This window comes from Pocillopora damicornis, chromosome 13, assembly GCF_964200805.1.
Source record: "Pocillopora damicornis chromosome 13, jaPocDami1.2, whole genome shotgun sequence".
In the NCBI taxonomy this organism is placed as follows: Eukaryota; Metazoa; Cnidaria; class Anthozoa; order Scleractinia; family Pocilloporidae; genus Pocillopora; species Pocillopora damicornis.
In genome coordinates, this window is record NC_142682.1 from 4119281 (window position 1) to 4133247 (window position 13967).

General features: G+C 43.7%; 1 protein-coding gene across 4 annotated transcripts in view; it reads left to right on the forward strand.

The window, feature by feature from the left end:
- LOC113678100 (uncharacterized) overlaps positions 1-13747 on the forward strand; it is a 25724-nt gene extending 11977 nt beyond the window's left edge. For all 4 annotated transcript variants that reach the window (XM_089191225.1, XM_089191228.1, XM_089191227.1 and 1 more), the window contains exons 4-8: positions 20-9739; positions 9953-10189; positions 10676-10905; positions 11135-11312; positions 11760-13747. In XM_089191225.1, the coding sequence (XP_089047351.1) occupies positions 20-9739; positions 9953-10189; positions 10676-10905; positions 11135-11312; positions 11760-11797 (10403 nt within the window). In that variant the 3' untranslated portion in view covers positions 11798-13747. The remainder of the gene's footprint in view (positions 1-19; positions 9740-9952; positions 10190-10675; positions 10906-11134; positions 11313-11759) is intronic.
- The last annotated feature ends 220 nt before the right edge of the window (positions 13748-13967 follow it).

Below are 13967 nucleotides of genomic sequence, written 5' to 3' on the forward strand. Positions count from 1 at the left end.
CTTCAATTGTCTTTTGCAGAGGGAATGTTAGTTGGTTACTCTCCCATTCAAGACGATTCAAGTGGTGTAGGCATTGAAGTCATAACTTCTGCACCAGTAAACAACTCTGAAAGTAAAACTCCACTTCTTCCCACACCAATAGCCACGGTGATAGCTAGCGAAACCCCGCCTCCTAAGCAAGCGCAGAAAGTTACCGATGACATAAGCGACAGCTTAGAAAATGGTGAAGATCCCTCTGAGCCCGGCACAGGCGACATAATAGATATCATAGATGTTGAACCAACTACTGCTCCTATAAGAAAACCCTCTACTAAAAAGGAAAGAACAGCAATTCCCCCAGTGGTTCAAACAACCAAACCAAACTCACAAAAAGGAAAAACAGAAGTTAGCCTTGCCACAGATGACATTATTGACATCGTGGGAAATGGAGCAGAACCAACCGAGCCTTCAATAGACTTCACAGACGTTAAGCACACCACAACTGAAGGACAAACAACAGCTGGACCTACTGAAGGGAGGACGACAGCTGTGCCCACTGAGAAACAAACAAAAGTTGTAAAAATAACAGCGGCACCAACGGTAAAAGTTACCACAGGTGCACTAACAGAGGAGGAAACAAAAGCTGCACCGACTGAAGGAAAAAAAACAGTTGCGCCAACTGACGAAGTACTCACAGCTGCACCAACTGAGGGAGAAACAACAGCTCCACCACCAGAGGTAATAACAACAGCTGCACCAACTGAAGAACAAAGAGAAGAAACAACTGAAAAAGTGCCTACAGCTGCAAAAACAGAAGAGAAAATAACAGTAGCAGCTTCTCAAGAAGTTACAACGGCCACGCCTTCTGAAGAAGAAACAACAACTGCACCAACTGAGGCAACAACCACTGCACCAACAGACGATATCAAAACTACACCTACTGAAGAACAAACAACAGCTGCACCTTCTGAGGAGGCAACAGCAGCTACTGAAAAAAAAACAACAGTTGAACCTACTGAAGAGCAAGAAACATCTCCACCAAGTGAAGAACGAACGACAGTTACACCAACTGAAGAACAAAAAACAGCTGCTCTAACTGAGGAAGAAAAAACGATAGCATCTACTGTACAAGAAACAACAACTGCGATTGATGAAGACAAAACGACAGCTGCACCAACTCAAAAGGTAAATACAGATGAGCCTACCGAAGAAGAAACAACAGATGCACCAACTCAGAGAGTAACAACAGCCCAACCTACGGCTGTATCAACCACGGAAAAAACAACAACTGTGCCCCTTGAAGAAAAAACAACAGCTGCACCAATTGAGGAAGAAAAAACAGCTGCACCAAGCGAAGAAGAAACAACCGATGCACTAACAGGGGAAAAAACAAGCACAGAACCAACTGAGGAAAAAATAACCGCTGCACCAAAAGAAGAAACAACAACTGTATCAACTAAGGAGGTGACAACTGCTGCACCAACTGAGGAGGAAATAACCGCCGCACCAACTGAGGAAAAAGCCACACGCACACCTACTGAAGAAACATCAATAGCCGCATCAACAAAGAAAGAAAAAACAACCGCACCAACTGAGAAAGAAACAACGGCTGTACCGACAGAGGAAGAAACAACGGCTGCACCAACCATGGAAGGAACAGCAACTTTACCAACTGAGGGACATACAACGGCTGCACCAAATGAGAAAGAAACAACAGCTCCAGCTTCTGTGGATAAAACAAACACTACGCCAACTGAGAGGGAAATAACAACTGCAACAACTGAGGGAGCAACAAAGCCTGCACCAACTAAAGAAGAAACAACAGCTGCACCAACTGAAGAAGAAACAAACGCTGCATCAACGGAGGAAGAAGCAACCCCGGCACTCATTAGCGAAGCAACAAAGGCTGCTCCCAATAAGGAAGAAACGACAGCTACACCTACTGAAGAGGCAATAGCAACTGCACCATCAAAGGAAGTAAGGACATTTCTACCTACTGAAGAAGTAACAACACTAGCACCAATTGAGGAAAAAACAACAGCAATACCAATTGAGGAAAAAACAACTGCAGCACCAGCTGAGGAAAAAGCAACGGCTGCAGCTACTGAAGAAGTGACAACATTTCTACCTACTGAGGAAGTTACATCTCCACCTAGTGAAAAAGTGACAACAGCCACTTTAACCGAGGAAGAAACAACAGCTGCACCAACTGAGGACGACACAACAGCTACACCCAAAGAGATAAAGACAACCGCTGCCCCATCTGAGAAAAAAACAGCTGCATCGACAGAAGAGAAGACAACAGCTGCACCGACTGAGGAAGCAGTTACAGCTGCACCAACAGAGGAAGCAACAACAGCTGCACCAACAGAGGAGGAAACAACAGCTGCACCAACTGAGGAAGAAACAACGGCTGCCCTCACTGAGGAAGCAAAAACAGATGCATCAACTGAGGAAGAAACAACAGCTACCTCAAAGGCAAAAAAACCAAGCGCAGCACCCACTGAGGAAGCAACAACTGCTGCACCAACAAAGGAGGAAACAACGCTCGCAGCAACTGAGGAAGAAACAACCGCTTCCCCATCTGAGAAAAAAACAACTGCTGCACCAATTGAGGAAGAAACAAAACCTACCCCAAAAGAGAAAAAAACAAGCGCTGCACCAACTGAGGAAGAAACAACGGCTGCCCCAACTGAAGAAATAACGACAGCTACACCAAATGGGGACGAAGTAACAGCTGCCCCTACTGAGGAAGAAACAAGCGCTGCACCAACTGAGGAAAAAACAACGGCTACATCAACTGAGGAAAAAACCACGGCTGCTACTACTGAGGACGTGACCACATCTTCACCGACCGAGAAGGTAACATTTCCTCTAAGTGAAGAAGTGACAACAGCTACTTTAACTGTGAAAGAAACAACAGCTGCACCAAAAGGGGTAGAGACAACAACTGCCCCATCTGAAAAAGCAATAACAGCTGCACCAGAAGAGGAACAAACAACAGCTTCACCAATAGAGAAGGAAACAATGACTGTACCAACTGAGGAAGAAACAACCGCTGCCCCATCTGAAAAAGCAACAGCTGCACCAACAGAGGAGGAATCAACTGCTACAACAACTGAAGAAGCATCAACGGCTGCACCAACAGAGAAGGAAACAACATCTACTCCAACTGAGGAAGAAACAACCGATGCTCCATCTGAGGAGCCAACAACAGCTGCACCAATAGAAGAAGAAACAACAGCTGCACAAAAAGAGGAAAAATCAAGCACTGCACCAACCGAGGGAGCAACAACAGCTGCACCAACAGAGGTAGAAACAACGTCTGCACCAACTGAGGAAGAAACAACTGCTGCCCCATCTGGGAAGGCAACAGCTACACCAACAGAGGAGAAAACAACGTCTGCACCAACTGAGGAAGAAACAACTGCTGCCCCATCTGGGAAGGCAACAGCTGCACCAACAGAGGAGGAAACAACGACTACACCAACTGAGGAAGCATCAACAGCTGTACCAAGAGAGGAGGAAACAACAGCTGCACAAAAAGAGGAAAAAACAACTGCTGCCCCATCTGTGAAAGTAACAGCTGCACCAACAGAGGAGAACACAACGGCTGCACCAACTGAGGAAGCATCAACAGCTGCACCAACAGAGGTAGAAACAACAGCTGCACCAACTGAGGAAGAAATAACTGCTGCCCCATCTGGAAAAGTAACAGCTGCACCAACAGAGGAGGAAACAACGGCTGCACCAACTGAGGAAGCATCAACAGCTGCACCAACAGAAGAGGAAACAACGGCTGCACCAACTGAGGAAGCATCAACAGCTGCACCAACAGAGGAAGATACAACGGCTGCACCAACTGAGGAAGAAACAACTGCTGCCCCATCTGGGAAAGTAACAGCTGCACCAACGGAGGAGGAAACAACGGCTGCACAAACAACGAAAGCATCAACAGCTGCACCAACAGAGGAAGAAACAACAGCTGCACCAACTGAGGAAGAAAGAACTGCTGCCCCATCTGGGAAAGCAACAGCTGCACCAATAGAGGAAGAAACAACGGCTGCATCAGCTGAGGAAGCATCAACAGCTGCACCAACAGAGGAGGAAACAACAGCTGCACCAACTGAGGAAGCATCAACAGCTGCACCAACAGAGGAGGAAACGACGGCTGCACCAACTGAGGAAGCATCAACAGCTGCACCAACAGAGGAGGATACAACGGCTGCACCAACTGAGGAAGAAACAACTGCTGCCCCATCTGGGAAAGTAACAGCTGCACCAACGGAGGAGGAAACAACGGCTGCACAAACTGCGAAAGCATCAACAGCTGCACCAACAGAGGAAGAAACAACAGCTGCACCAACAGAGGAAGAAACAACAGCTGCACCAACTGAGGAAGAAACAACTGCTGCCCCATCTGGGAAAGCAACAGCTGCACCAATAGAGGAAGAAACAACGGCTGCATCAGCTGAGGAAGCATCAACAGCTGCACCAACAGAGGAGGAAACAACAGCTGCACCAACTGAGGAAGCATCAACAGCTGCACCAACAGAGGAGGAAACAACGGCTGCACCAACTGAGGTAAAAACAACTGCCGCCCCATCTGAGAAAGCAACAGCTGCACCAACAGAGGAGGAAACAACAACTGCACCAACTGCGAAAGGATCAACAGCTTCACCAACAGAGGAAGAAACAACAGCTGCACCAACCGAGGAAGAAACAACTGCTGCTTCATTTAAGACCCCATCAACAGCTGTACCAACGGAGGAAGAAACGACAGCTGGCCAAAAAGAGAAAAAAACAAGCATTGCACCAACTGAGGAAGCAACAACAGCTGCACCAATAGAGGAGGAAACAACAGCTGCACCAACTGAGGAAGAAACAACCCCTGCTCTATCTGAGGAGCCAACAACAGCTGCAGCAAATGAGGAGGAAACAACAGCTGCCCAAAAAGAGAAAAAGACAAGCGCTGCACCAACTGAGGAAGCAACAACAGCTGCACCAACAAAGGAAGAAACAACGGCTGCACCAACTGAGGAAGCATCAACACCTGCACCAACAGAGGAGGAAAGAACGGCTGCACCGACGGAAGAAGAAACAACTGCTGCCCCATCTGAGAAAGCAACAGCTGCTGCAACAGAGGAAGAAACAACCGCTGCCCCACCTGAGGAAGCAACAACAGCTGCACCAACAACAACAGTTCCCTCAACTGAAGGAAAAACAACAGCTGCACCAACTGAGGACAAAACAACTTCTGCACAAAACGGGAAAGAAACAAGTGCTGCACCAACTCTGAAAGAAACAACGGCTGCCTCAACTGAGGAAGAAACAACACCTGAAGCAACTGAGGAAGCAACAAAAGCTGTACCAACTAAGGAAGTAACCACAGCTACACCATTTGAGGAAGCATCCACATTTTCACCGACTGAACGGGTAACAACATCATCTACTGATGAAGAACAAACAACAGGTGCTCCTACTGACAAAGAGACTACAGCTGACGACATAACAACAGCTGTATTTAAAACTACTGAAAAAGCAACAACGGCTGCATTTACTGAAGAACAAACAACAACTACATCTACCGTAAAGCAAACAACTCCTGCACCAAGTAAGGAGATCAAAAAGACTACAGCAAGCAAAGAAAAAACAATTGCTGCCTCAACAAGGAAAGCAACGACAGCTCCACCTACAGATAAAGTAGCAACTGATGATGAAGCAATAACAATTAGAACTACTAGCAAGGCAACACGTATTGCATCAACATCAGCTATCCAAACTACAGGAGAAATATTGGCCGTTATAACTGTTCCTCCTTCCGATGTATCAGGCCAGGAACTGGCTTCGACAGCCAAGCCAAGTACTTTAGTGCAAGAAACCACAGAGGTAACGAAAAAAGCAGCTGCAACCACACAGAAAGTAATAACAGCTGCACCTATTGATGAAACAACCTCAGTCAAAGCTACTGGAGGTGCAATAACAGAAACACCTACTAAGGGAGTAACTACAGTTGCATCAACCGAGGAAGTAATAACAGCAGGACCTCCTGAGAGAGTAACAACAGTTGCACCTATTGAGGAGAAAACAACAGTAGTATCTACCAAGGAAAGAACAACAGTTGTAACTACTGGGGAAATAACAACGGCTGCACCTACTGAGAAAGTATCAACTAGAGCACTAACTCAGGGAATGACAAGTGCTGTGGCAACTGAGGAAATAACAGCTGAACCTGTGATGAAGACAAGCACGCCTTCCCCTACTGAGGAAGCAAAAACGCCTTCGGCAACTGAGGAAGCAACAACGGGTGAACTTATTAAGGAAATAACGACAGTTGGACCTACTGAGAAAGAAACAACGGCTACAACAACTGAGGAAGCAACAACAGCTGCACCTACCAAGGAAAGAAAAACAACTGTGCCAGCTGAGGGAACAACAACAATAGGTGTAACTGAGAAGGTAACAACGGCTGAACGTGTTGCGGAGACAACTGAAGCTGCACCAACTGAGAAACAAACAACGACTGCACCAACCATGGCAGAAACAACAGCTGCACCAACCGAAGAAATAACAACGGCTGCATCAACCGAGGAAAAAACAACAGCTGCACTAACTGAGGAACAAACAACAGTTACTATGACTGACGAACAAACAACAGCTGCACCAACCGAGGAAGAAACAACACCTGCACCAACTGAAGAACTAACAACACCCGCACCTTCTCAAAAAGTAACAACGGCCGTATTAACTGAGGAAATGACAAAAACCGCAATAACTGAGGAACTAACAACGGCTGCACCAACTGAAAAACAAACAACATTAGAACCAACTGAAGACCAAACGACAGCTTCACCAACTGAAAAAGAAACAACGGCGGCACTAACACAAGAAATAACAACAGCTGCACCAAGTGAGGAGGAAACAACAGCCGCACCAACTGAAGACCAAACAACAGCTTCACCAACTGAAAAAGAAACAACGGCGGAACCAACTGAAGAAGGTACAACGGCGGCACCGACTGGGGAGGAAACAACAATTGCACCAACTGAGGAACAAACAACGCTAGCACCAACTGAAGAAGGTACAACGGCGGGACCAACAAAAGAAGGTACAACGGCTACACCAACTGAGGAGGAAATAAAAGCTGTACCAACTAAAGAACAAACAACAGCTTCACCATCTGCAAAAGAAACAACAGCAGCGCCAACCGAGGACCAAACAACACTTGCACCAACAGAAAAAGAAACAACAACACCAACTAGGGAACAAACAACAGCTGTACCAACTGAGGGAGAAACAACAGTTGCACCGACTGAAAGACAAACAACGGCGGCAGCAACTGAAGATATAACAACAGTTGCCCCAACTGAGAAACAAACAACAGCTATACCAACTGAAGACCAAACAACAGTCTCACCAACTGAAAAAGAAACAACAGTGGCACTAACTGAAAAAGAAACGGTGGAACCAACTGAAGAAATTACATCAGTTGCACCAACTGAGGAAGAAACAACAGTTGCGCCAACTGAAAAACAAATAACGGCGACACCAACTAAAGAAATAACAACAGTCGCACCAACTGAGGAAGAAACAACAGCTGCAACAACTGAAAAAGAAACAACGGCGGAACCAACTGAAGAAATTACAACAGTTGCACCAACTGAGGAACAAACAACGCCTGCACCAACTGAAGAAGGAACAACGGCGGCATCAGGTGAGGAAGAAACAACAGCTGCACCAACTGAAGACCAAACTACTGCTTCACCAACTGAAAGAAAAACAACGGCGGCACCAACTAAGGAACAAACAACACTTGCACCAACTGACGAAAAAACAACTGCAGCACCAACCAAGGAAGAAACAACAGTTTCACCGACCGAAAAACAAACAACGGCGGCAGCAATTGAGGAAGTAACAACAGCTGCAACAACTGAAGACCAAACAACAGCTTCACCAACTGATAAAGAATCAACAGCGGCACCAACTGAGGAAGAAACAACAGTCTCACCAACTGAAAAACAAACAACAAAGGCAGAAACAGAAGAAAAAACAACCGTTGCACCAACTGAGGAAGAAACAACAGCTGCACCAACCGAGGACCAAACAACAGCTTTACCAACTGAGCAAACGACAGCTGCACCAACTAAGGAAGATACATCGGCTGCACCAACAGAGGAGGAAACCACGGCTGCACCAACTGAGAAGGAAACACCAATTGCACCAACTGAGGAGCAAACGACAGCTGCACCAGCTGAGGAAGATACAACGGCCGCACCAATTGAGGAGGAAACAACAGTTTCACCGACTGAAAAACAAACAACGGCAGCAGCAATTGAGGAAGTAACAACAGCTGCAACAACTGAAGACCAAACAACAGCTTCACCAACTGATAAAGAATCAACAGCGGCACCAACTGAGGAAGAAACAACAGTCTCACCAACTGAAAAACAAACAACAAAGGCAGAAACAGAAGAAAAAACAACCGTTGCACCAACTGAGGAAGAAACAACAGCTGCACCAACCGAGGGCCAAACAACAGCTTTGCCAACTGAGCAAACGACAGCTGCACCAACTAAGGAAGATACATCGGCTGCACCAACAGAGGAGGAAACCACGGCTGCACCAACTGAGAAGGAAACACCAATTGCACCAACTGAGGAGCAAACGACAGCTGCACCAACTGAGGAAGATACAACGGCCGCACCGATTGAGGAGGAAACAACAGTTGCACCAAGTGAAGTACATACAACAGCTGCACCAACAGAGAAGGAAACAACGGCTGCACCAACTAAAGACCAAACAACAGCTTCACCGACTGAAAAAGAAACAACGACGGCACCAACTAAGGAAGAAACAACAGCTGCACCGACTAAGGAAGAAACCACGGCTGCAGCAACTGAGGAAGAAAGGACAGCTACACCGACTGAAGAAGATACAACGGCCGCACCAACTGAGGAGGAAACAACAGTTGCACCAAGTGAGGAACAAACAACAGCTGCACCAACAGAGGAGGAAACAACGGCTACACCAACTGAAGACCAAACAACAGCTTCACCGGCTGAAAAAGAAACAACAACGGCACCAACTAAGGAGGAAACAACAGTTACACCGACTGAGGAAGATACAACGGCTGCACCAACTGAGGAGGAAACAACAGTTGCACCAAGTGAGGAACAAACAACAGCTGCACCAACAGAGGAGGAAATAACGGCTGCACCAACTGAAGACCAAACAACAGCTTCACCGACTGAAAAAGAAACAACGACGGCACCAACTAAGGAGGAAACAACAGCTGCACCGACTAAGGAAGAAACCACGGCTGCAGCAACTGAGGAAGAAACGACGGCTGCACCAACTGAGGAACAAACAACACCTGTAGTAACAGAGGAAGAAACAACGGCTGCACCAACTGAAGACCAAACAACAGCCTCACCAACTAAAAAAGAAACAACGACGGCACCAACTAAGGAGGAAACAACAGCTGCACCAAGTAAGGAACAAACCACGGCTGCAGCAACTGAGGAAGAAACGACAGCTACACCAACTGCGGAAGAAACAACGGCTGCACCAACTAAGGAAGAAACAACAGCTACACCAACTGAGGAAAAAACAACAGCTTCACCAACCACTATCAGCACCACAAAAAGTGTTACTTCGCCAAAGCCAACTGTGGATATCACAGACAGTCATGGAGCTGAGAATGGAAATGGTATTGAGAATGGTAATGGCACAGCTGTAATCGGCAGAGGTGAACAGGGTGGTAAGTATTATATTTGTGTATAATTAGTTTAGCAAGGGTAAGACTTGATAATCTCTTAGAGGGGTTAAGAAAGGTATATGATATACCTCAATGTTATAAGCAATGGTAGCCAAAGGTCATGTTCTATCATATCATGCTTAAATCTCCACGCAAAAACTTCTAAAGAATGAAAACCTACTTCGTAATCCCCAAATGTATTTATCACTTTTGAAGGCAACAAAACAGATAACGGAACAGAGCAATGTAAGGGGACTATGTGCGAGGATGGAAAGATGTGCCGCATTGTCGAAAATAAATCACCCGAATGTTACTGTCCAACTGAATGCAATGACGATCCCGATCCCCACTGCTCTGTGTTTCTGGAAGATTATCACAACCTGTGCGAGGTTCATCGCCACGCCTGTAGGATGCAGATCAACGTTGCTGTGAGGCACCGTGGACGATGTGAAGGTATTCGATTAATCCAACATTAATAGTATAATTCTACTTTCCGATTGAGTAATTTTGACTGAATTCGTTCTGTGATTGGTCAAGAAAGCAGGTGCTAACGGTTAACCGACATTCACATGGTGGTTCACTTTTTCTCGCACTTCACGCACTTTTTTGTTTGAAGGAGATAATCATTAGCTTCGTGTTTTATTTCTTCTTTAGTATGGTTGTTATCATGTCAATTTTAATTTTGGCGATCCAACTCTCAATCGAGATTTGCACAAAAATACAAGCAGCGTTTATCCTATTTTCTGTACCGGACGTGAAGCACACGGCTCGGGACAAATTAAGGAATCAACAACCGCTAAACCAAAATAGAGAAATCTCGTTGACCTTACTGTTAGGCGCAATGCAGTTAACATTATTTGTCACTCTTTGCATACGTTTTACCTGTAATCAACTACAGTTGTACAAACCTGGTACATATTTTATTTTTACCATTTTCAGCGTATGCAAAGGGTCAGCAGATCTCAAAACTGGTCGACGAGTCCTTCGTTCCAATCAATGAATGTACCGAGGAAGAACTTCTACAGTTTGCAGAACGCTTCCTAGAATGGGCAATGATAAATAAAGAAATCTATGACAGTGATGATCCAGCATCCCTTGATCTTGAAGGTCTTGTCAACCAGGCAAGGCTGCTTGGATTTACATCGTTAGAGAAAACAGAAATATTGACGGTAAGAATAGAATCGAGTTCAGATGAATGTAAATTGTTCGCGCTCTATGTATTTTGATCATTGTGTTACGCATTGGCGGGTTAGGCTTTAGACTCAGTTGAAAACTACCCTGTATATGCCTTTGGTAGTCTCAGTGTTGAAGTAATTTATGTCATTTATGCAACGCTTTAATTTTTTCTGAACCATTCTTCGATTATCAGAATGTTAATCATGTGTGCACCTCCCCTAGTTCCAATTTGACGACATCGATTCAAACGGAGATGGCTTTCTAGATAAAGGTGAAGTTGATGCTATGATGGCGCATATTCCTCACGAGGAATGCCTGTTTGGGTTCATGATTTCGTCTGACTTGGACGGGGATCACAAGCTTAACAAAAAGGAATGGTTTAACTCCTTCAAGTATGTTGGTAAGTATTTTTGTAAATCAAGGATCACACAGCTAAACCCGTAACCTCTTTAGTGGACAGTCCCCCTAAAACTTAACTAGACAACTAGTCAGTTGCACGCAAATTAACAACTGATTCATACGTCAGTGTGCGTATATCATTGCATGAAGTTTGTACCAAGTTTGGAGATGACAAAAAGCGCGTAACACACAGCTGATGTTGAACGACTTTTTATAAGGTTAGGGTAATATTGTTAAAGAATAAATTCGTTGCGTTCGCTCAAAATTTAGCGAGTACAACGAGAGTATAAAGTACGCTCGCGCATTTGATTCTGGGCTCACAAATTTATTAACTCTGTTATAGAGAGGTAGTTTGAGTGGGACAACGCACTTGACCAATTCAAAACTGTACGGTTCATAAGACTCAAAATTTTTTTTAAATTTAAAGAACAGTTTTTCTTTTTTTCAGAAAATGCAGTAGAAGAAGAGGAAGAAATAGACAGCTAACTTATTATAATTAATAACAATAATGATAATAATAATAATAACTAATTGATAACACAACCAACTATCGCTCAGCGCTTTACAATGCTTTAGTTCGTTGCAACATGAAGGTTACCACGGCAGGCGAGGAAAGTTCGAAATGTTAGCGAGTAATGACGAAAGTCGCGTCTGTATATTTCTCTCGATGAAAGTGTTTAGAGTAACAGGTTTGGATAAAATGGAGCTTTCTATAAGTGTTCAGCTCGGTGAAGTGTCAAAGCAACTCTTCCTCTGTCGTTATGTTTGGATTGTGAGTAGATATCTAAAGTTCAAAACGATAACTGTTTCATTCAATTTCTTATATCCCTAAGTTACGTTATATTTTTAAACTAAGCACAGTAACTACGACTTCATAGTACTTCATAATATAAATAGAATTTGCGATGCTTTTTCTAATGGCTTTTTAGGATTATGCTGTAATCATTTTTGGACTGATGAGTCAGGATGCAAGCATATGTCAAATAATTCCAATGGCCAGTGAATCTATTTTAAATTTCTAGTTGATATTCTGTCTCTCATCACTCAATCAGGAAGTGCTGGCCTGACATACAATGCTACTCCCCTTCCCCCCCCCCTCCCTCCCTCAGCCTTCAAAACACTGTCAGGCCAGTTGGTTCTCTTTGAGAGCTTTTGTGTATTAAAAATGAAGCTGTGATTATTTTATGGTGCAGAAGCCTTAGAAATGAGGTGTGCTCATATCTTCACAGTATCTGCACCTTAAGGAAGAAGCACCAAGCTCTTAGTTGGTTGCCACAAAGAAATATGCAAAAAAGTTCTTGAGATTAAATACTTTAAATTACAAGGATAGACTTGAGAATGATTCCATTTCAGTGAATTCAAATCTTCTGGACAAATATTAATTATTAAGTAGGAGCTGTTGCAATTTAAGGAAGCATGGGAGATATAATATTTATATCTCATGTGCATGATATTATTTTTTCTCTTTTGTGAAAGAGGTCTAGTGATGACAGTCTCATAATACACATTCTACTGTTTTGGCAGTATGCCTGGACCTCAAAATCCAGGATATTAAAATGTTGTTACTGGATGTGGATTTTGAATAGCCATTGCTTATTTCATACAGTTTTAAAAATGAGTATACATCAGATAATGTTACTGAATAGGGAATACTACCCTCAAACACAATAGACCTGATTCAATATTTCCTCTCCTAGTAATGTAGCAAAGAAAATTTGGTGTTTTCCTGGATAGATAACACCCTCTAGCTGATGTGCTTGTTTTATTGCAAATCAGTTTGTGGGATAAAAGATATTTTTTAAGTAAGATTTGTCAATCAAGTATGGGACTTGAAGAGGTGGGGAGCTTTAAGGCCATGGAGTTAAAGCCCTTGTGTCTCCCTTTAACACTTTATAAGGATTTCAAAGCTGAATCAGGAGGATAGTAGGTGGCCGCAATGTTCTAGAAGCAACTAGTATCTTTGATGGTAGTTCTTTTGGAAGCTTGTTCTAAAATAAAGTGTCTAGCTTAAATTAAAAAAAAACACCAGGGGTGCCTGCATTCAAAACCGAATTTTGTGGTTTAATATGAATATGCCTTTGACACCTGGTTTCATAGCTGCTTTGCTTTTGTTCTGTTAAACTCATTAAACCATGCTGTAGCCATTGAGTTGATATGACTATGTGATTTTTAGAGGAATATATTAGGAAAATTTTCTATATCAATAGAGGAAGGCTACTTGAATATACTATATTTCAAAGGCACTCCTAGTGCGAAAAATGTAGTACCAGTAGTAATTTTCAGGACCAATTATTGACTTAAAATTTAGCCTCCTAACCCTGATTGGATGACAGGAAAATAGTGAAAACAAATTTAGTTTTGCCTTGCAAATATCTATGTGCTATTTAAGAACCACCTTAAGCAGAAAAGTGAATAAAATTGTCAATTATGCTACAACTGAGATTTGTCATCAGGGAAAGGGGGGTGGGGGAGAATGAAAAAGAAGAGAAAATTGGGAAAACAGAGATTCTGGTGTTTAATGTTATGGAATGGGGAGGGGGGGGTAGGTTAAGATTTAAAAGGTCTGGTGGAAAAAGGTAAACTGGGAAAATTTGACAACTTGGTTTAACAAGGCCAAGTTGATGATGCATGATCATCAACTATTCTAATGTAAGCT